The sequence below is a fragment of the Pinus tabuliformis genome, chromosome J, assembly GCF_031772625.1.
Source record: "Pinus tabuliformis cultivar Carrire ecotype Pingquan chromosome J, CPIR1, whole genome shotgun sequence".
Taxonomy (NCBI): Eukaryota; Viridiplantae; Streptophyta; class Pinopsida; order Pinales; family Pinaceae; genus Pinus; species Pinus tabuliformis.
This window is the reverse complement of record NC_142295.1, coordinates 166,088,632-166,113,046: the sequence shown is the minus strand read 5'-3', so window position 1 is coordinate 166,113,046 and position 24,415 is coordinate 166,088,632. Positions and strand designations below refer to the sequence as shown.

Sequence of the window (24,415 nt, the reverse complement as noted above, 5' to 3'; positions counted from 1 at the left end):
AGGACCATAAATACAAATGCCCACATGTACATATATTCCCCTTTTTTCACATGATTGACATTCACCAAAAGTTTGCATTGGGTGACCACTTTGGTACAATAAGCAGATTGTTCTAAGTCAAAATCAATATCTCAAGCATATATATCTTCCAATTTGTAAATTTCATGCTTACATGACGAGGAACACCTTATTGAGTTATTCCCAAATTTGAAAAGTATATATTTGTAGAAAAGTGGCTTAGTCATTAATTTTATAAAATCAATTCAAAATCTATTCAAAATCTATTCCAAAGTGTCCCAAACTAAGTTTCACGATACGGGGAAACGGGTACGGGAACAAAACGTGACCCCCCAAATTTTGGAAATGGGGAAATGCAATATATATGTGTGTGTGTGTGTGTGTGTGTTAAGACATTTAAGAAATGTTACGTGCAATCATAAATCATAGTCATACGTGTTACATTATTACATTATGATTACATTGTCCAATGCCATTGCATAGACTATAAGTCTGTCAATTATACATGATGATGAAACATACTAACATCACATTCCCTCATGAATGATCACATAATGAAAGTAAATATCCCAAAATAGCCTTGATAAACCACTGCTCTCTTCCTCTTTTCTCCTTTCTAAAATCGCTCCTTTCCAAGTGAAATGACTTGCTCAATTCATATGATGAGGGAATGAAGCGACAGTCTTTTAGTTTTTATAACTTGTGAGAGACATCTAGAAACATCCACACATTATTTTAATCGCCAAATAAGCAAGTTAAAATGAAAAAAGAAAAGAAAACAAAAAAAATTGTATTTTTCTGCTGGAAACGCGTTTCAGCCTTGCAAAACTTGCCCGTACGGCATGAAACACGTTTCAGGCCTGTACCAAACGCATTTCTGCATTTTGTTTCCGTTTCCGAGCTGAAATGCACTCCAGGCCAGTGTTTTTGCAACATAGGTCCCAAATGAACTTAGAGCAGTCTCACATAGATCAATCAGGATAAATTTTGAAAATTTCATTTTTCATTCTTGATGAACTGAGTCTTTTTCATATGCTGTATGTGGGAGTAATTTAGAAAGCCATGACTAGATAAGACTTTGAAGACATTTATCTCCAGATTAATGGATTTTGGTATGAATGTTGCACAATATGATTTATCAATGGTAGCACTTCTTATTAATATACTAAGGAAGATGCTAACAATTCCATGATATAATAGACTTTTACTCTGTGGAGATGATAGCCATTCTTTCTAATTTCCATCCATTATCATATTGTAGCTCATGTGTTTATTATCTACACTATTTTTGCTCAGTCAGGGCAACTGGAAGAAAATCATTCCTTGAAAAAATGCAAACATGTATTTTCAGTAAAGATTTTAATAGAAGCTAGCAATCGAAGGGTTGGATGCATATGGAGAACAAGAATCTTCTATCTAGCAGCTGATTCTTGATTCTTGCATTCATTCAATGCAGGGCAATGGGAGATGTCTCAGATCGTATTGGGCGTCCTACAGATAATGGACAGGTATCTTTCTTTATAGAGGCTCCCATGACTTCATTTTGAAATGGTTATTTTTATTAATTATTGTGCCCACATTTGCGAGCAAAGATTTATCTTCAAAACCATAATAATGTCATGCTGTATGTTGTAGCCCACATATTTGGTTGAACCAACGGGGTTCTCATACACCAAATCTAGTGTGTTGCAGGTATTATATGCAGAATTTGGCATATTGCTTAGGGTTAAAACCTAAAATGTTACCTTCACCCTTTACTGATTGTCCAGGTGTCTAAAATTATAAGTGACTGTTTATTTGTGTGTTAGGGTTGACATGTGTACCTCTTTTCTATATAGCTTTCCTGAACTAAATCTTTGAGGGTGTTGTTAGAGATGAGAATTTTTGTCAACACTACATCAAGGTGCATGTTAGGACCTTTAGGTTGGGTGTAATATAAGAATTGATACCCGTGAGAAAAGTTGGCAAGTTTATTCATTTTTTTGTTGTTGTTGTTAGTTAGGGGTTTGATTTTATGTTAATGAAATTTAAATTTTTATTTGGACACAATCTAAGTTTTCTGTTGGTGTGTTTGTGTTCAAACTCTTATACAATGAAGTTTGGAAGAACGTTTGTCAGTGCAAAAGAAGATGGTGGACTTTCAATTTAAGTTTGCCTTGCTTGAATCATGTAGAATATCTGCTTGTCACCTATGTGTAGGAGATTATACAGATTTGATAGGACGGTCGTGTAATCTGGGCCTTAGCATTTAAAGTTGTAGAAAAATCTGGCATGTAAAAAGGTTTGGCTATTCTACATCCAAATTAACTGTACTTGGCAAATCTAATTACCTGTCTTTAAATTTGTTAAAATTTGCACCTTTTTTCAATGAAAACTGGTGAACCTGGTGACTATGGAGACCATTATAAACTGTTTGTTATTTATTTATTTAGTCTTTAGTATTTTTTTATCCTGAATAAAAAAAGTCTGTAATTTTATTAGACTATAGAATTACCTCTGTAGATGTCCAAGGCATTCCTGTTGACCAAGTGGCCCAAAAAGCAACTGTCTATATGTAATGAACAGTACTAGAAAAGAATACTCCTGAAAAGGAGGATAGACAGAAAGCTGTATATACATTCTTATATCTGCCAAAAAGTTCTGTAAATCAGTCCTTGAGATCTTCAAAAACAAAAACCTGATGCGTTCCTCTATTTTGCCAGTGGCTGTAACAAGGTTTAGCTCAATTCATCTGGTTAAGTCGCGGCAAAACAAGGTCCAATTCTAAAATGGCTATCCTGCATCCAAATTCACAGTACTTGGCAAATTTAATTACCCGTCCTCAAAGTTTGTTAAGATTTGCATCTTTTTTCAACAAAAACTGGCGAACCTGGTGAATATGGACACACTTATAAACTGTTTGTTATTTATTTATTTTTTTAATCTTTTGTTATCCCAAATAAAAAGTCCATAATTTTATTAGAGTATAAAATTACATCAAATGCCCGAGGCATTCCTGTTGACCAAATGGCCCCAAAAGCAACTGCGTATAAGTAATGAACAATACTAGAAAGGAGCACTCCTGAAAAGGGGGATAGACAAAAAACTGTATATACATTCTTATATCTGCCAAAAAGTTCTGTAAATCAGTCCTTGAGATCTTCAAAAACAAAAACATGATGTGTTTCCATATTTTGCCAGTGGCTGTAAGTGATGCAAAAAAAAGAAAGAGATTGTTTTTGGATGCCTTTTTAATATCAATGTTCCACCAAGACTTCGGGATGGGGGACGCAGGTGCGGGGAGATGCACAGGGGGGGACGTGTGGGAGTACCCTCAAATTTTATGGAAATTTAGGGGGGATGGGGAGACGTCGGGATATATATATAATTCGAATTCATATTCAATAATGAAAGCATAAATATATTTTTCCTGCGAAAAGAAACTCGTATTTTCATTCATAAAGAGGAGAAAATACATTTTGCATATACACACATGATGTGTGCCTCAAGGATCTGAATCCTTGTGAGGCAGAAAATAGCATAGAGAAATACTATCATAAGTATGCTTACAAGCACCAAACAAAAAGGAAAATATAAAAAAAGATAATTATAGTACAATTAGGAAGAACCAATGATGTGGGCATCACTAGTCTTTCCCTTCTTTCCCTTCTTCTTCTGAACCTACTGCCAAACCCCAGTCCTGGGAACCACTGGGACCACGGCCAAAATACCCATTGATGAGCCATTAGGGTCATCTTTGCCTGACTCTGAACTTTCTGATATATGTGCCCTCTTTGTGCCCCCTGATTCTTCCTCCATCTGATTCCTTTCTGACTGTAATTCTGTCATCTGGATTGGTACTGTAACTGTCGCACCCTGATTGTGGATAGTAGCATTTGGCTCCTGAATGCCCCCTACCTCTTTGTCTGAACTCTCCATGATTTCTTCTTCTTCCACCACAGCTGAATGTGAAAATTGCCACTCACGTGGCTTGTGAGTCACTTTCTTGTTTGGGCGTTTTTTTTATTTGTGGGCAAATGTTCTTCAAATGTGTTGTTTGGAAACAGTTCCTACATCTGGATGCTGTGTTCTCATAGACTAGTGGTTGAAACTTGAGACTACTGAAACTCTTTGTATTTAAGCATTATGTGATTTGGTAGACCTTTGCTTAGATCAATCTCCACACATATCCTAGCAAAGGTGAAGATGCTTATCTCAGTTCTGTCACAGTCCCTCTTCTTGATATCCTCTAGAACCTTATGGTGCCAAAAAGGAAGAGGGAGGTTTGGGAGCCTCACCCAAACCAACATTTTTGATACCACCATATTTGTAGCATCGAATATTGGAAAACACGGGGTTAGAAAATACTCAGCATTTCCCCAAAACCATGGCTCTTCGTTTAAAACAAAATCATAATCTTTCTGTGCATCAAAATGGACAATGAAAAACCCTTTGGAGAATAAATAAAGGGCACAACTGTCAGTCCAAGAGGAAGAAATTCATTGATGCAAAGCTTCTGGTTTTTGCCAAAAACCATTAAATCGACAAATAACAGCCTTAGATTGCATGGTAGAGAAGAGGGAATTTACCTTTGAAGTATCAACTTCCACTGTAGGGGATAGCTCCATTTGTTCAACAATGTATGGGCCGGACATGTTTTGTATTTGTTCAACATAAGATGAGTTTATTTTTTAAAACATCTTTAAAGGAGGAGGCTATTCTTGTTTGTGATCTAAACCCTAGAGCAACCCCACGCCCCCCCAACCCCACATTCATTATAACAGTGGATTCCTGTTGAATATGAAAGTCTTTTATCAGGGCAAATTTTTAACTCTCCACTCAAATTGAAGGTTTTGTAAGTGGGTTGGAAAGCCCCATTTTTTCCAATACTCTGTGTCAATCTATTTATTTTGTCAGTTCTCACCCAAAATGGTGTGGTATTCCATGATAATTTTTTAATAAAAATTTGAAAAACACCTAGATCCTGTATGCTCTGTTTATTGCTCACGGTATATCCATGGAATGCGTGGGATGCAAGATTAGAGCAAACTCGAAACAATAATGAGGGCATCCATCCAAGAATATCCATAACCACCGTGACAGATTATATACAATAAGACAAGAAATAGTTTTGAGGGTACTTACGAAGTTTTGAAGAGCCTCCATAAATCTTGGGTTATGTCGACCATTCGCGCCGTGACCACCAACCACATTGACCGCAACTGTGAAAACTTAGTTCCAGTTTAAGAACCTGCCCCCATGGGGAATGAGGACTGGAAGTCCATCACATCCAGGACTGTGATAAACAGTGTCGCCTTTGCCACACTTCCCAAACACTGTTTTATGAAAACCCATATTGGGCATCCATCCCCTAGGTCTAAAACTCTCCCCCCCTCCCCCAAGACCTGTCCCAAAGCACCAGTCGATGAGAGACTGGCCCAAATTCCATGGCGCCGCCGGGTCTGGCCTTTCCTGTAAACACAACCCTAAGACTTTCGCTCTCCATTTTTTTATTATTATTTACGAAATGCCAAAGAAAGCATAAATATATTGACCCATACATAATTAAATCAAACAATGGAATACATTGATCCATTAAATAATGAAATAATTGCTGCAAGTAGTAGCAAGAGAAGGTCCTTCTTAATTTGTTCCCTTGTCAAGAAAGACCACGGGGTGTCTTCCTTTTGTCAAGAACGAGTTCATGGAGGTGAACATGTTAGCAGATTCATGCATGGAGTTGAATGGTTGATTAACTGAGTCTCCAAGTGGCAGTTCAAATTTGGATAAGACGAGTTGAGAGCTTCAGTTTAGATTGAAGCATGGACGAGCTATAAACTCCAAGTCATGATTGGAGAGATTTCAGTTCGAACTCAGTTAACCAAGTCAATCACAACTGCAGTTCCAAATTTGTAATTGTCTAATTATAATTTTTCCAATTATAGCATGATCAAATAGCATAAAGGGAGGATGAAGGCACATCCTTGATTCATTATTGTCTTGCACGAGTTTGTGTGTGAGCAGAGTTCCTTGTTGTGAGTGCGCATTAGAGAAGCTGGTGTGCAGTATTGTAGAGAGCTTCCTTGCTGCAGTTTTGTGCTAGGAAATAGGAGTCTAGTCCTAAGTAATAGGGAGCCTCCTGCGCTAGGAAATAGGCAGCCTGTGCGCATAGAAATTGGGCCTATCTCAGTGCAAGGAAGCAGGTGAGCATAGGTTGATAGTTTGCAGGGTGTGCCCAACTAGTATAGAGAGAACAAGTGTATTCTCTGGGTCACTGTTTGCTTTATAAGAAATTAGATTGCTCAGTCTCTATCAATCAATAATACTATAGCAAAGAAGAGGGTTTCGCTGCTTTTATTCCACTGCTTTTATTGTTGAGAAGTTTCGTGTCTTGGTAAAAAGAAAAGTAGTTTCAGATTGTTCATTCAAACAGCAAGCAGAATTTCAAGGAAATTCAACATGCTATCAAAGCACAGATCCGCATAAAGACCAGCACACAGAGAAGGGACAAAGGGGCTTGTGCACATAGATTTACGGCCAGTCAAAGGAGGTCTGGTCCAACATTGAAAGCAGACAACTTTTGTAGAAGAAGATGCTCAAAAGAGGGCCGACTTTATCTCTGTTCTGCCAAGACGATCGTAAATCTGTCGCTGTAGGTGGAGGGCCGAAGCCCTTGTCTACTGGAAAAGAGGCCAAGAGGTGTGCGTGCAGGGATAAAGGTTCTGTTTTGGGTCTTTTTGAGAGAAGGCCGAGCGTAGAAAGAGGCTAGTACAGGCTTCAAACCATTTGCCAGGAGAGGCCACAATAATTTTAGGTCTGTGCAGAGAAGTCTAGAGAGTCCGAGACCTAAAAGGAGGCCTTTTGTGAGCTCAGATTTTGAACAGGACCAGCGTATCATTTCAAAACAGTGTAGATGGCTGAAGCAGGGTGGTTTGTTGAGTTAAATCACTACTGCTTAGAAGGCTGCTTGTGTGTGCCCTAGTACTGTCAACAAGGAGCAGGCTTGTGACAGTTAAGAGGGCAGTTTTTTTGACAAGCATAACTGATCAGATTTGTGAAGGACAAAGATCAGTTGTGTAGGAGAGCTTTGTGGGTAAGCAGTATGGCGCATTCCACTGGTTGAGATCAGACCATTGTTTAGAGGGAGCCTCTAACTTCATCTCATGGAAAGGAAGGATCATGATAGTTTTGGAGGATAATGGGGTGGGAGAGTTTGTCAAGAATGCTATACCACCACCACAAGATCCCCAACAGTTGACCCAACATACTAAGAATGATATCAAGGCAAGGAGGATTATTCTAGAAGGGGTCAAAGATCATATAGTTCCTCATATCCATGAGAAGAAGACAACTTTTGAGATGTTCAAAACTATTTTAGATCTATATCAGAGTACCAATGATACCAGGAAGCTTGCTCTTAAGGAGAAGCTAAGGAGTATCTGGATGAGTGCTGGAGAGCCCATTGTCACATATTTGTCAAGGTCCACTTAGGTATGAGATGCACTGGATGGTGTGGGCGTGACTATACCAGAGCATGACCTTGTGAATTTTGCTCTTCTAGGACTTCACAAGTCTTGGTATGGTTTCCAAGATGCAGTAAGTGGCAGAGAAATTTTTCCCGGTTGGGAAAGGCTATGGACTGATTGCGTTCAAGAGGAAATCCAGAGAGGGATTAGAGATGGTAGATCAGCTACCACAGTGGATGAGGAGAACTTTGTCTTGGCAAGAAAAGGTAGCAAGGACAAGGGCAAGAAGGGCCAAGGAGAGGCTGCGTCAAGTCAGAAGGGTGAGAAGAAGAAGAAGGATCTAAGCAAGATCAAGTGCTTCCATTGGCATGAGTTTGGACATCTCTCTTTGAAATGCTTACCAAAAAAGTACTATTTGAATTAAAGCTGGATTCAAAAAATTAAAATTTAACGAGTGTATATATTCAGAAGCAAATACAAAATATAAAGAGGTTGAAAGGTTCAGTTGTGAGTGCTATACAAATTCTGCATCCTACTTTGTCTTGTTCTACGTAACCCATACAGATGCAAAGCATTTGTATATTCATTGTGGGTATACATAATTGTTGGAAGACTCAAAAGTTGAAAAGATCTACTTGAAGCTTTTTGATTCTCTAAAATTCGCTGTTAATCATCCACAATAACCATTTGTTATCTTTTCACCTTTCATACAGGCCTAAAAGCTGCCGATATGTATTGTACTCTGTGCCATGGTATACATATAGATAGATAGATGGATATATATTATTCACCCTTACATGGTATTACATGAGCAGACTTTGCATATTTTGTCTCACATGGTTTGGAATTTTTAAAACATACTCTTTTCATACTCTGACAAAGGTCTTTCTATATGTGATTTACGCCGAAAATCTTCTTATAACATACTCTTTTCATTAGAAAAATATTTTTTCTATTTTTTAGTAAACCGACTCATTGAAATAAGACCCATCCAACTCATTCTGAGTCCAAGTTGATCCTTGACCGACTCTGAGTCCAAGTCCGAGTTTGAGAATATTTCTAAATGAGTGCATGTTTGCGCATGATACCACAAAATGTGTTTGTCTTTTACATATATGATGAATATTTCTGCATATGTTAAGAAATCATGAGAGCTATCTAATTATTTATCCAAGAATGAATACAATTAACCAGCTCTAGTTGGCTGCCAACTGACTATTTATTCTTTCACTACAAGTACCGCTTATTGAAAAACAGGCCTCAGGATAAAAAGGTTCCCTAATTTTATTTTTTACTACCGTACTGAACAAAAGAAATGAATTTGTGGTCTTGTACATAAATATTGTATCAATAACCAAATATTATTATGGTAGCTACATTTAGCTTTTGTTTTACTCAATATTTACTATTCATTTTATTTTATGAACTTTCCATTTTTACTATTGTGTTGAACAAAGGTAATGAATTTTAAAATCTTGTGAGTAAATGTGCTATAAATATACAAATATTTTTCTGTTAGGTACATTTAGTATGCATTTTATCCAAGGATTTATTTATCGTTCATTATGATTGGATTTCTTAGTTTTTTTAGTACAATATATTGATGGTTTTAATTGATATTGTTCTTTGCATTTGAATGGACAAGGAAATGCATATTTATTCCAATCTACTTATTAGTATGCATTAACAATTATTTTTTGGACTCTGAAGATCTTTCCCCATGTTAACATAAATTGTAAAACATTCAAAATATAAACATATTTAGATGTGCTGCTTGCATTGGTTTGAAATTTCACAACAAAATACTTTATATAGATTTAGCTTTGGAAATGCTCCTATACTTTCCTACTACTCACGGTGATATTTTGAATGTTTTGTCATAATTTATTTATTCCTTGTGACATTTGCAACTAATCTGTTGATGCCTCATTTACCTTGTTAGTCTGCATTAATCACATATTGAAAAGATAAGTAAAGTCCTGATTGTTCCAAAATGGAACCTTTTTTGACGATACTTTTGGCATTTTGAAGAAAGTGAAACATGTTCAACTTGTCTTTTTGCATTCATGTGATGCCTAAAGAAGATTTAATTGAATCCATATTGATTGACAAGGTACGTGAGGGATTCTCTTAGACATGTTTGGAGAAATTTGAACATGTAGATGTAAAACACATGCATTTTCTTTCCCTTAACTTTGGAGTGTATTCAAACTTTGTGATGGGCCAATGTCAGAGTGCTTTCAGTATTTCATTTAATTGAATAATTTGTTTTATGAAATATTGCTTGTGGTTGGTTTCTTTTGAAAGGTTTACTATCTTATGCAAAATGATGATTGAGTTTATTCTGATCCTGTGGGTTCATTTTTAACTTGGGTGAAAATGTTATTTAAGAGTTGGATGTGTATCTATTAAAATTGGCAACTAGGGCCAAACTCCATGTGGGTCATCTTATTTATGGCCACTGACATTTTTCTTGGATTCCTCCCGTCGAGAGGTGTAAGATTGATCTAAAGATCATCCGATTTCGACATGTATTCATAGAGATATGAATTTATTTGTGTTGTGTAACAAGTCGTCAAGGTCGACCAAAAACCAAATTAACCCCACTTGTCCTCAAATTTTTACTATAAAGAGAGGTGGCTTGCAAGTCATTTGACACACACCTCTTGTGATCTCTTCCTCTCCACTTGTTTGGGTTTTGGTGCAAGGAGTCCCTAAGAGAATACGCTGCCCTAGAGGAGATGCCCTAGCTCTAGGCGTTGTCCAAAGAGACCCATATGCTGCCCTAAATTACAATCATGAGACATCTAGATGCAGACCCTTAGATGTAGTCATGGAGAATGATTATCATGTTGGAGAGAGGCACCTATGCTGCCCTAAAGGAAAGCTCTCCTACGCAATCCTAGGAGGGGCTAAACGCAGGTAAGGAGAAGCCCTAATCTCAGCCCTGAAGGAGATCTAACCATTGCAAGATGATGCCCTAATACGCTGTCCTAGGCCGCAGTCATTGAGGGTCTGTATGCAACAAGAGGAGGCACTTAACGCAGTCATGAAGGAGGCTTCCATACGCTGTCAAAGGGAGCCTCTATACGCTGTCAAAGGAAGCTACATAAAAGCCCTAACCGCAGTCCTCCATACACAGCTAGAAACAATCAAAGGGAGCTAAATGAACTCCTAATCCGCAGTAAGAAAGAGACTGATACACAGTCCTAAAAGATGTGATGTAGGCGTTGTTCAAGCAAGGAGAATTAACACATCTTAGCCGCAGTCCTGAAGCCTAAACTGCAGGTCAAGAGGTAACCTCAATCCGCAGTGAAGGGTGATTCAAGAAACCCTTATTCGCTGTAATAAGGTGTCTCAAACACGCTGTCTCAGTGTCTGATCTCAGATGGACAGTGGAAGAGGTTAGTTTGAATGTAACTCTGAATATACAGTAGCAACACAGTCTTTGGATGTAATCACAGGAAAGATAAGGGATAGCAGAGTTCTGTCTAGGACTAAAATTAGTGAACAAAAGCTCGGATTCATCTCTGATCTCATACAGTGATAAGGTTAGATAAACTGCAGTGGGATGTTTGGATGGCTTGTAGTGTCAAATTCATAGGACAAGTATTTCGGCATGTGGGAACTCGGATTACAGTGACAAGAATTTTGGTGCTGCTACAATGGTCACATTTTGGTGACACTTGTTTGAAAGGGCTGACAACAGAGTCAAGTTTTAATGATGCTTGGATGCTGGTTGATAAAGGACTGGAGGCCTATCTTGTTGCTAGGCAAGGCTGCAGGCCATAGCCAGCAACAAGGCTATTCTCAGGGTTGCCTATAAGATGGACAAAGCTACTGTAATGGGATAATATTACTATGTTGAGGATTAGTCAGCTAACAAGGATGCAACATGGTGATGGTTGCAGCGTGGTTGAATGCAACATGGTGATGGATGCAGCATGGTGATGGAATCACCTTGGAATATTAGTTGAAGTATGAGGACTGATAAGTATGCCTTCAGATTTGCAGTCCTTGTCATTCGATCTACAACCTCATGTGTCATCTTCATGGTGAAGATATTTGCTCTTATTTTGACAAGTCAAAGTGTTGACTTTTGATGTATATGTTCTATCTCTCTCTGCTGAACTATTGAAGAATATAACAAGAATTGATCAAGGGTTTTCCTACATTGGGGTTTGTCCTTGGCTGGCGCCACATCTTGTGTCCTCTTGTCTTGGCATGTCTTCTGTGATTTATGTTTATGTTCTATCTGCATTTTACTATCATGCTAAATGTGATTGCTTATCTAGAATTGATATTGTGCTAATATGAAAATTGAAGTAAATTTGCTCTAAGCATAGAACATACCAAAATTTAACATGGTATCAGAAGTGAGGTGAAGACAAAGCCCAAGCAAGATTGAAAGAGCAATCACCAAAGGCAGTTGGAAAGGACAAAAAGCTCAATGGGTTCCTCATCCCACTTCAAATTCACCAAGGGTGAAGTCGAAGCAAAGAAGATTATCATAGTGGCACAGTGGAAGCATCTGGTGGCCTACCTAAAGGTCACTTCAATGGGAAGTCCGGATCTAAGAGTGGAAGGAAAGGAAGATGCCTTGCTTGCAATTTCGGCCATTATGCGAGGGAGTGTCCAAAATAGAAGGGACACATCACATGATGATGATCACAATCATTCCAGGGGCATCTTCAATGATCGAAGGAATGAGAAGTACAATGGCAAAGGAAAAAGGAATTCTGGGCATCATGAAAATGACCTACTCTTCAAGAAAGCAAGGAACTCCAAGTATGAAGAATCAAATGTTGTTTCTAATAAGCAAAAGGAGTATTATCTTATGTTGGCCCTCTCCACTGGACACTTTGGGAATTTGGCTTATTGATAATAGTGCTTCAAGGCACTTCATCGAATGCAAGGAAGCTCTCTCTAATTTGATAGAGAAGGAGACAATCGTGGAGATTATTCTTGGAGGTGCTGCCACCTATCTTGGAAAGGGTGTAGGGAATGTTACCCTTCAATTGAATGGAGGTAACACGATCTCAAAGAAGACCCTGGTGTCCATTTCGGCAATGGAAGTCAAAGGTTTCACGGTGGTATTCATCGATGGAAAGATATGTGTTTGAAAAGGAATTTTAAAGATGCTTTTACTCTTGGGTTCAAGGTTGGCAATTTGTATCAAGTTGCAGGAAGTCCAATGGGGATCATGTCGTGTGGCACATCTCTTCTATGGCTTGCTCATATTTATTGTGGGGCCTTACCTGATATGAGAAAGATGGTGTCAAGGATGCCCGAGTTCAAAGAAGAGCATGTAGGTACATGTCCGAGATGTACCGAAGGAAAACTTAAAAGGGGGCCGTTCCTCTCATGTAATAGCAAGACCACAGATGTGGAACAACTCGAGGGTTTTGAGATTCATGATCGAGAATCTCATGTATGCAGGTGGAAGAAAGCTCTCTATGATCTAAAGCAAACACCACCGGGCTTGGTATGAGAGGAATGATAGCTAGCCGTTGAAGCTGAGATTCAACAGGAGTGAAGCCAATCCAAACCCTTGCATTAAGGTTGTGGATGATAGACCTTTCATATTGGTACCTTATGAGGACGACCTCTTTCTAACAGATGCAGACCCTCTCATTTACAAAAGTAAGAGGGAGTTGGATTCCGGATTTGGAATGGTGAATTACAAGCTGTGGCTACCTCATTGAAGCCTAACTTTAAGAAGTTATGTGGTAGTACTACTGGACCTGATTTGGGAAATGCCTCTGAGTTTCGTCAACTCATACTAGCATTGATGTTCTTGTTGAACTCCCATCCAGATATACGTTTTGCAGTTAGCATGTTGAGCTCATATATGGTTGAGCCTCACCGAATTGGCGCCAAGAATCTTTTGAGATATCTTCGGGGCACAATCTCTCATGGACTGCGATACACTGTCGGAAATGCGAAACTGAATGATTATTCTGATGTTGATTAGGCAGGCAGTGTGGAGGATCGCAAGAGCACTTATGGGGGCTGGTTCTCTTTGGATTTTGCTTCGATATCCTGGATGAGCATGACGTAAAAGTCGATTGTTTTGAGCACCGATGAGGCTGGATACATAGTTATGAGTATGGCCTCCTGTGAAGCTGTTTGGTTGTGGAAGCTCTTCTGTGAGTTGTTTGGACACATGCTGGATACTATCGTGATCTTCTGTGACAACTAGAGGGGGATTTGATTGTTGAGGAATCCCATGTTCTATGATCGCTCCAAGCATACAAACATCAGGTACCACTTTATTTGGGATATGGTACAACGGGGAGCAAGAAGGCTCCATCACTCTGGGACTGATGTGCAAGTCGCCGATATTCAGATGAAGCCCTTGGGAAAGGTCAAATTCTTGACTTTCCGAGAACGACTAGGAGTCGTGGAGAGACTCTCTCTTGAAGGTCCTGTATGATATGGATATTGAGCTCTAGGAGCTCCGGGGGCATGGGGGTACTTCTTGGAGTGATGAGCAATCATAGGGTGAGTGGTTCAGGGTTCCCCTAGTGGTCTGCTATGTAGGCAGGATGAGTGGTTCATCCTTCTCCTACTGAGACATTCTACCCATGCAGTCTGGGACTCGTGGGAAGTACCTCTCATTTGGCCAGTGAGTAGGGAAATGAGGATAGGGACCATAGTAGTACTGATGGATGCATCGTGTTACTACCGTACTCCCTGTGTTAGGATGATATTGATCTGTGATCAATTGGAATTGACTTTGGTTCAGTAAGAGTGGTATGACACACTCTTTATTTGGACTGACTTCAGGCTAGTAGAGGATGGTATGATACATTCTTGATCACTTCTTCTTCTTCATAGTTCAACAAAGCAAAGCAGAGCAGTGCAGGGCACTGATGGCGGAGATAGTATGGACTGGCAGATGGATTAGCAGATGGAGTTCTCCTTAGTTGAGAGGGAGTGTTAAAATTGGAAACTAGGGCTAAACTCCATGTGGGTCATCTTGTTTATGGCAGCTGACATTTTTCTTGGATTCCTCTTGTCGAGAGGTTTAGGATTGATTTAAAGACCATCCGATTCCGACATATATTCATAGACATATGAATGTATTTGTGTTGTGTAACAATTCGTCAAGGTCAGCTAGCAACCAAATTACCCCCACTTGTCCTCAACGTTTTACTACAAAGAGAGGTGGCTTGCAAGTCATTTGACACACACCTCTTGTGATCTCTTCCTTTCCACTTGTTTGGGTATTGGTGGAAGGAGGAGTCCCTAAGAGAATACGCTGCCCTAGCTCTAGACGCTGTCCAAAGAGACATATACGCTGCCCTAAATTACAGTCATGAGACATCTAGATGCAGGCCCCTAGACGCAGTCATGGGGAATGATTATCATGTTGGAGAGAGGCACCTATGCTGCCCTAAATGAAGGCTCTCCTATGCAGTCCTAGGAGAGGCTAAACACAGGTAAGGAGAAGCCCTAATCTCAGCCCTGAAGGAGATCTAACCACTGCAAGATGATGCCCTAATACGCTGTCCTAGGCCGCAGTCATTGAAGGTTTGTATGCAGCAAGAGGAGGCAGTTAACGCAGTCATGAAGGGGGCTTCCATACGCTGTCAGAGGGAGCCTCTATATGCTGTCAAAGGAAGCTACATAAAAGCCCTAGCTGCAGTCCTCCATACACAGCTAGACACAGTGAAAGGGAGCCTAAATGAACTCCTAATCCACAGTAATAAAGAGACTCATACACAGTCCTAAAAGATGTGATTTAGGTGCTGTTCAAGCAAGGAGAATTAGCACATCTTAGCCGCATTCCTGAAGTCTAAACTGCAGGTCAAGAGGTGACCTCAATCCGCAGTGAAGGGTGATTCAAGAAACCCTTATTCGCTGTAATAAGGTGTCTCAAACACGCTGTCTCAGTCTCTGATCTCCGATGGACAGTGGAAGAGGTTAGTTTGAATGTAACTTTGAACAGACAGTAGCAGCACAATCTTTGGATGTAATCACAGGAAAGATAAGGGATAGCGGAGTTCTGTCTAGGACTAAAATCAGTGAACAGAAGCTCAGATTCATCTCTGATCTCATACAGTGATAAGGTCAGATAAACTGCAGTGGGATGTTTGGTAATGAAGTGTGATAAGGGTACAGTATGTTGTCTTATAGTCAACATGTTCGGATGGCTTGTAGTGTCAAATTCGGAGGGCAAGTATTTTGGCATGTAGGAACTCAGATTACAGTGACAAGAATTTCGGTGCTGCTACAGTGGTCACATTTTGGTGACACTTGTTTGAAAGGGCTGGCAGCAGAGTCAAGTTCTTATGATGCTTGGATGCTGGTTGATAAAGGACTGGAGGCCTATCTTGTTGCTAGGCTAGGCCACAGGCCATAGCCAGCAACAAGGCTATTCTCAGGATTGCCTATAAGATGGACAGAGTTACTGTAATGGGATAATATTACTATGTTGAGGATTAGTCAGCTAACAAGGATGCAGCATGGTGATGGTTGCAGCATGGTGATGAATGCAGCATGGTGATGGAATCACCTTGGAAGATCAGTTGAAGTATGAGGACTGATAAGTATGCCTTCAGATCTGCAGTCCTTGTCATTTGATCTACAACCTCATGTGTCATCTTCATGGTGAAGATCTCTGCTCTTATTTTGACAAGTCAAAGTGTTGACTTCTGATGCATATGTTCTATCTCTCTCTCTCTGCTGAACTATTGAATAATATAAAAAGAATTGATCAAGGGTTTCTCCACATTGGGGTTTGTCCCTGGCTGGTGCCACATCTTGTGTCCTCTTGTCTTGGCATGTCTTCTGCGATTTATGTTTATGTTCTATCTGCATTTTACTATCATGCTAAATGTGATTGCTAATCTGGAATTGATATTGAGCTAATATGAAAATTGAAGTAAATTTGCTCTAAGCATAGAACATACCAAAATTTAACAGTATCCTTCTAAGTTCTCTTTGTTTTTTGGTAGATTGGTATCATCGATCCAGATTGTAGGCTCATAGGACTCCACCTGTATGATGGTTTATTCAAGGTATGTATTAGATATTGTTTTAATTTGTAAGGTTTGGCAGTGGCTTTTGCTAAATGCGTTATCATTTGTTTGACATAATCATTTTTGAAGTGAGACTTTTCTTTTGTAGCTGGAGAATCAAATATAATAGGCTTGTGCTTTAATATAGCTTGGGGTCATATTAAGGATGACCAGGTAATACTTTTGCTTTGCTTTGTGCCATTTCATGTTATCAACAGGTTATACCCTTCGACAATAAGGGACAACTTAAAGAAGCTTTCAACATTAGGTATGGTCTTAATCATCATTTATGACAATTCCTAACGTTAGGTATCATCTTGATCAGCATTTATGGCAGTGATTATGTTTTTTCCTTCAGTTAGAAACTTAGATATTATTTTGTTTTCTTCTTGCTTGAATGACTAAAATACAGCAAAAAACTATAGAAATGAGTTTCAATGAGTAAAATTATGATAGTCAAGTAGGCCTTGAGGTAAAAAATGATTACAATTTTTAGTTAAGTGGGTTCCCATCGGTTCGATCAACTCTGGAGTTTTGAGATTAGGCCTGAGCAAAGTAATCCAAAATTTTGTAAATTATTAATTGAACAATCAAACCGCAACGAAAAATTTGTGTAGATAATAAAAGGCCTATAAATAGGGCAACATTTTTGTCAAATAACAGTTTCCTTATTTATTTTACCATTAGTTTTGATTTGAATTATCATTTATGACATATTGTTTAGGCTGCTTTTTCCTTCATTTAGATATTATTACCTGTTTGCTTCTTGTTTAAATGAATAAATTATCAATACAAACTTTTATGGGAAGGATGTTTAATATACAAAATTATCATATTTTTGTAATTTTTTATGTTGTAAAATGATTACAATAGTCATTATTAGGTTCCTGTTAATTGGATCAATTCCTAATTTCATTATTTAATTTTGAGAATAAGCTTGGACAAAGTATACAAAGGATTATTAGTATTGTCATAGAGAATCAAACCAGCAAGCAGTATTTGGGGATCTAATAAAAGCTCTTTAAATAGGGAGTTTATCAAACATATTTGTCCAAAGTATTGTTGACTTCATATACCTTAAGATTTAAGTTTAAACACAAAGTTCTGGTTGAATTGTACCAGAAATTGGAAACATAGCAGTAGAAATTTCAGAGAAAATTTCTTGAGTCATTGGCTATTCCAAAATATACGAGTCGCTTACCTTAGTGAAAGCGATTGCTCGTTTCATATTCCTCAACTTCTATTTATCAAATGACTTAATTAACGTTAATTCATGGCAATTTCTCTCTATAACTTGACTTTATTACAAGCTGAAGTTTCGAACCTAAACTCCCATGGATTTATTACAAAATAAAGTTCCTAACTTAAATTCCCAAGTTATGAAGTATGACTATTATTACATATCTATTTTATCAACCTTTTGCAATGGTTATGCTAGAGATAACCATGTATCCCAAAAACATAACCAAGTTATCTGGACCAAGCAAGTTGTAGGCACTGCTTATGGCTTGAATTTGAGAATTAAAACCGACAACAATGAAATAAGGTTTACAACTTGCCATTATGTTGTACGCTTTTATGCATTGTGTACCTCTCTTCAGTGTTGCCAAAATGCAAGCGGTAAAGCTTAATATAGAACCCACATTTTACATATTTGAGATTAAGGCATCAACCATTTAACAATCCATGGACTGAATTCTTGATTGTAGTCAATGATTATTGAGGAATTCATCCCTTCTACAATTGATGTATGGTTTGGTTTATCCAATAAAGACACCTCTTCCATACCTTTGTAGCACAACAAATTGATGCTGAAATACCTAGGCCTTTTGAGCCTATCATTCCTTGTAATTAGCCCAATCTATGACCTCTAGCTGAACTTCACCACCCTTAATTCCACTCTCACAAGAAACAATATTTGATTTTGCTTCATTATTGAAATGATTTTTTACTTTGACCCTTCTCGATGGATTTCTTCCATATAGCGTTTTCAACAATACAATGTCCAAATGACTTTTATTTTTTATTTTTGGTAAGTTAAAATTCTATTGCTATTTCATAGAGTATAGAACTAGATAGACTTTGCATGCCCTGGCCTGCCACTTAGGAAACGAAATTAATGACCAAACATGGGTTTTTTTTTTTGTTGGTTAAATTCTTTCTTCTTCTTCAGAATTTGAGGAAAACACCATACAAAAATGAACAAAAATCCAGTATCCACAACTACTATTTAGTAAATTACTAGTAGGCCTACACTGATAGGCTAAAAATATAAAAATACGACAACTAGACTTAGAGAGCAGCATAAAGACTAGGTTGAGTCAGATGGCTCCACCTCTATGGGTTGTTTGCCCTTCAAAGTTGGGTTGTTTGGACACTGAGATGGGTAGAAATGATCCCCTATTCTTTCCAAGCGAATGTTCAAGTCCTTCTCTTGAAGTTGAAGTTCATCAAGCAACATTTTCCCAAGCAAAGCCCTCAGTTGCCAGTACAAGTCAATTGTTTGAGGTATTGGTTTTGTTGTCATCGCATAATACCGATATTCAACATTTAGGACGCCACTGTAGCTATAATCTCAGGATTCACAAACAACCTCGTTCCCCACCACCTCCTCCTCTGCATTATGCAACTCACTATGTATGCTTGAAGGGAGTGTTAGTGTAGAACTACCAAGTCGACGACTCAACATGGTAGCGGGCTCTAGAAATCCATGAGTGTCTTAATAGGTCGTCTTCGTCACAATCTAGCTCATTGCCACAACATGATAACAGACAAAAATATCAACTTTTAATATGTCGCTCTAAACTCTTTGTGTATGGATTGATCTACTAAGTTTGGATCCAATAGTGGGATTGATGGTGCGACAATCTCCCCTACCTCCCACCACTTCCCCAACGGAAGGGACACTTCTAATGGAAAACCAATGGCCTTAAAAAAATGAAAAAAGCTCTGAACTCCTATTGCTTTGCGGGGAATAGAGACATTCCTGGTGGAAACATCCAAACTAACCTGCTGAGCTATCTGACTATTGAATTCCCTCAACTTTCATTCCTTTAAGCGACTTCAAAATTTTAAGCTAGGTCACCATTAAAACCACAATATCCGCCAAAATTTTGGACATCATTTCATTACACAGTTTCTAGTTCCCATTTATTTCCATCGCATCACAAACATGGTTAGGGTGTCGTGGTTGCTGAGAGCAATTATGTCTCATGGTGAGGTGTGTCCTACAATAAACTTCTCCTTTAAACTTTAGGGAGGGTGTCATAGCACGTCCTTGCCTATAAATTCTTGGTGGGATGATTGCCATCTGCCTTCCCAGCTAGCACATCACATCTTACCCCATACATGGAATGTCCAAATGACTTTACTACAATAACAAATAAATAAAAATGACTTTCCTCTTATTACTTGCCTTCTGTCATTGGTCTCCTACTTGTAGTTGTCCATCCCTCTCTTAGTGGAGGAAGCTCTTGAAACCTCACATACTCCAATGTGTTGTATAATGTAGGAGCATATATGAAGGGACTAAATGTGCATGGAAGAGTAACATAGAGGGAATACCTAGATAGAGTTGAAAGCCCTTGAAAATGAAACATGCATAAGGAATGCATATTTGAAAGGAGCACGATAAAAGTTTGGCATGCTGTTGATTTTTGTGTAGCTTGGGAGGTACTCCAAGCCCTAGGGTTCGGGGATTGGAGGGCAAAGTGCCATAAGTAGGCTTGTGGGCTTGGAATCCAAACTTGGGATTTTTCACCCATCGGGATTTGGGCCAAAACCATGAGCACATTTCGACATGTGATGGATGAGGATGATAGGTCTCGGCGAGACAAATCTAATGCAACGAGAATCATCTGATTCCGAGTTGTAGAAATGGAGATATGAATTTTTGAAGTTATGATTGGGTTTGCACATGTGTGTCTAGGTAAGCTTGGAGTTAATAAGCCAAGTGACAGCTATTCAAGCCCCATTGTGATGTTTTGGAGGAGCCCTTGTATGTGTATAAATACAAGGTGTTGTGGAGGCATTTCATCATCTAACAAGTGCAACATAAAGGCAACGTTGGAGGAGAAGATTACTTCTATTTTGGGGCCGCAGGTTGGGCTGATTCCGGCAAAGGAGAAGAGGCTAGGTTTAGGTCCCTTTGTGACTGTTTGGATGCCAAGTAAACCTCGCAGGAAGGCTGAGTTCCTTGGGGAGTTTTCTGAACACGTTTGAACTTGTTTTGGGGATGGTTTTTGTGGGCAAACCCATGTAGAAGGAGCTGCTGTGCTGTGTAGGAGATTTGATGGAGGCCGCAACCCTATAGTGAGGGTTGGAGTCTTTTTGGAGGGGGCTACAAATAGCCCAAAACTTCAGTGCATGGGAATAGCCTCAGAAAGAAAGCAACCCACAACAAAACAAGGTATGTATTAAGGGTTTTTTGTGCTAGTTTAAGGTGTTAAGAAGTCTGTGTATGGGCCACAGGAAAGTGCTGTAGGTACAACACTGTAAGGAGGTGATTTGTGGGGACGTGAGGCCTTGTGAGAGCCTCCTCACTAAGCCACAACCATTGAAGGAAGGCCGCAGCCTGAACAAGGACATTCTCCAAGTGTTTATGGCAGATTCATCGTGCTGTTGTGAGCAGTGATCTGTAGGGTGTGACATGGAGTAACCTTGTGCACTAATTCAGCATGAAAGGACAACATAGGTGGTAGCCTAGTGGGAGAAGTTAACACTGGTCTAGAACAAAGGATTAGGGCTGTTTGGATGCCCTAATTAGTCTTCTAGAAGCACATAAACCAAGGCAAGTGGGCAGCAACAAGGAGAGTTGCAGATGTCCCCTTGGATGACAGTTGGATAGATGTCCTAGGTGAGGACATGATGGAGCCTAGATTTGTGCAATAGCTCCTCTACTGCAGAAGCAAAGGGCAGTTTATGAGAAGTCTATGGGTAGCCGTGTGTAAGGGTCTCCTAGGTGTGAGGATGCCCTAGCTAGGTGCAGATGCTACAATGAGGATTGGTCACTTGTGGTCTATTGGAGGGCAGCGTGAGAGTGGACCAAGTGTGGATAGTGGATTGGGCATTTATGGTCTGTTGGAGGACAACGTGATAGTGCCCAAGTTGGAGCCCGATGTGCAACACTTTGATGGACAAAAGTAGTTGCTAGAGTGGCAGTTGTTGAGCTCAAGGGTCTGATCAACCAAGAGCAGTTTGTGGAGCCCTAGACTTGTGTGTGGAGAAGGACATCTACAACAAATGATGGGCAATCCTCTTAGCCTGTGTTCATTGTGGGAGATAGACATCTTGCAGTGATAGGTGGCAACCCTCCGTGCCCTATGTTGGTTTTCATCGGTGCAGCGCAGGAAGACCATAGTGGGCTGAAGTCCTCGAGTAGCTGAGGAGCAGCAGTGGTCAGTTGAGAGTTGTTCACAAGTGGAGTTGTGAACAACTCGACATGAATCTCGATGTGTTGTGGCCTTGATGGACTAAGGCACAACTAGAGAGAATATTGACAATCGAGGTTTAGTGTCCAGATGGACTTGTAGCATTGATAGAGGTAGGAGCTACAGATCGAGAGTCGAAGGATCGAGGAGGTACATGGTACGACCGAGGGGAGCTGAGAGAGTCGACTACATTAGCCAGATGGTCAGAGTATCTTGTTGAGGGTAGAGTGGTTGTTGATGTACTGACATGAAGCCCCAATTTTGTATCTTGTACTAGTGGATGTATGAGGGCCATTATCCCTTGTACATGAGACCTACATTGTTGTATTATATCAGTTGGACTAATATAACAAAGTTGGGTATAAAATTGTAAAAAGTTGTGTATATTTTGTGCATGTTTGATTTACCGTTGTTTATATTCCATTGTGCAAAGTAGTATCGTTGAGATTCTTGTGGAAATTTCTAAGTCTGACACATCTCCTACTTGTTCATTCCATTATCAAGTTATTTATAAATATAAATATCGAAATAAACACAAATGCAACCTTCACACATATACAGATCAACAACTGAAATAACTGAGACAATTACACAAGGGACACCGTTAATTTTTGGACAATCGTCCTCGGAAAAACCCAATGCGGGAAAACTGGTGCAACAGATACAAGGGTTTTATGATTATTCAGTTTCTGAATACAACTAGGGTGCCAAAAATGGCTCACCCTTCAGACATTTTCCTTAGCAGAAGTATGTCTCCTCGGAGATAGATATTCTGGTTGATCAGCAACCGGATGATTGGTCCCACAACAACTTAGACAGTTCCTCAGCTGGACAGCGAAAGCTGCTCCAAGCTTCCTTTCGGAACTGCGTCACCCTCTAGGGACTGCATCACCCTCTACGACTTTGCATCTGCCTCTCAACTCCCAGTCTGCCCCTCGAAAATTTCTCAACGCTGCCTCTTCAGCCCATTGTCAGCTCTGCAACTCTCTGCGCTGCTCGTGTCGGCCTCTTGGCCCTTTGCGTCAACCTCTTGGCCCTTTGTGTCAGCCTCTTTGCCCTCTGTGTCGCCTGCGCTAGCCTCCTCAGCCTTTGCGTTAGCCTTCCAAGGCTCTACGTTGTCTCTCCAACACTTTCTCTGCCTCTCTGATATGTATTCTCGGCCTTCTACCACACTGCCCCTCGCTGCAACAGATCACTAACTCGATTTCTCAGCAATCCCTGTCCCATAAAATTGAATTCTTGATCAACTTGGTGTGTCTCCAACTGACCCTCAAGCCTCCTCTTATACTTTTCCTGTTGATGATTCAATGTCCGAGATTAAGTCCCTGATCGACGACTAAGATTAGATTTGGCTTGATCCTCGTTATTTAGAACTTTCTCACCCATATTATATTTTCCTAAGTTTAGACTTAGGGTCTCATTAAAAATATTAATTATTTTAATATCTCTCCATCCGGGTGGAATTTTCCCAAACGATTTTTGGGTCTTGGAGATCTCATGTGCCTTAGCCTCTCCACCAGTTTTCATGGCTAGAGCACATCCGGTGCTACCCAAAATCAACACTCTCGTTTAGTGAGGAATGTGCTCTAGCAATGCTTCACTATAGAAACATCACACTGATCTTTTGCATCGGTACCTGTGCTGATGCTTGGCCTGCTGCCTCACATCCTATGCACTGTTGCTCCCTGTGCTGCTGCCCATGACACTGCCACTACCACTGCCACTGCTAACTACTGCACTGCAACTCAGTTACGGAGAAGTAAGTAACTGACTTCTCCCAAATACTGACATCCCGGTTAGTCTGGAAGCCTCGTGATGCTGAAGTTGCCTCTGCTGCTATGGTGTGCTCCCTCTGCTGCCACTGCGCCGCTGCATACACCTATGTGCCTCTCGCACTGCTGCAACCTCCATTGCACTGCCTCAGATTTCTGCACTTCTCGAGCCTTTTGGAGGATGACATTGACTTGGAGGTTGTGCTTGGATACAACTCCAAAGTCAAGGTGACAAGTATGGGGACAGTATCATTTCAGAGGGAGTCAGTACCTCCTCTGAAGGTGGCAAATCCAGGGTTGAAGAAGAGTTTGATATCAGTTTCTAGTTTGGAGCACAGGGGGTATGAGGCACTATTCTGAAAGGAACAAGTGCTATTGTATCCTAGAGGACCGAGTCTGCTCATGTGATTGGAGCTTGCAACGAGAGACTATATAGACTCATGTTTCAGCCTCTTCGAGCTACGGTGGCTCAGACCAATAGTAGTGGTTTATGTGAGTTGTGGCACAGGAGGATGACCCACTTGCACCATGGAGCTTTTAGGATGTTGAGGGAGATGGTTACCCGGTTGCCAAACTTCAACACTGATCATCATGATGTGTGCAGAGGGTGTGCTTTGGAAAAGTACACCAAGACACCTTTCCAGAGCAGTGACAACAGAGCTGCAGGCGTCCTTGATTTGATTCATTCTGGTGTATGTGGTCCCATGTCCCATGTTTCATTGAGT

At 40.0% G+C, this 24,415-nt stretch overlaps 1 protein-coding gene across 1 annotated transcript in view; it reads left to right on the top strand.

Moving 5' to 3' along the window:
• Positions 1–24,415, top strand: part of LOC149226197 (DNA damage-binding protein 1-like) — a 229,211-nt gene that overhangs the window by 36,349 nt on the left and 168,447 nt on the right. The window contains 3 exon segments of the mRNA XM_089377428.1: positions 1,475–1,526; positions 16,427–16,489; positions 16,708–16,757. Coding sequence (XP_089233554.1) covers positions 1,475–1,526; positions 16,427–16,489; positions 16,708–16,757 — 165 coding nt within the window.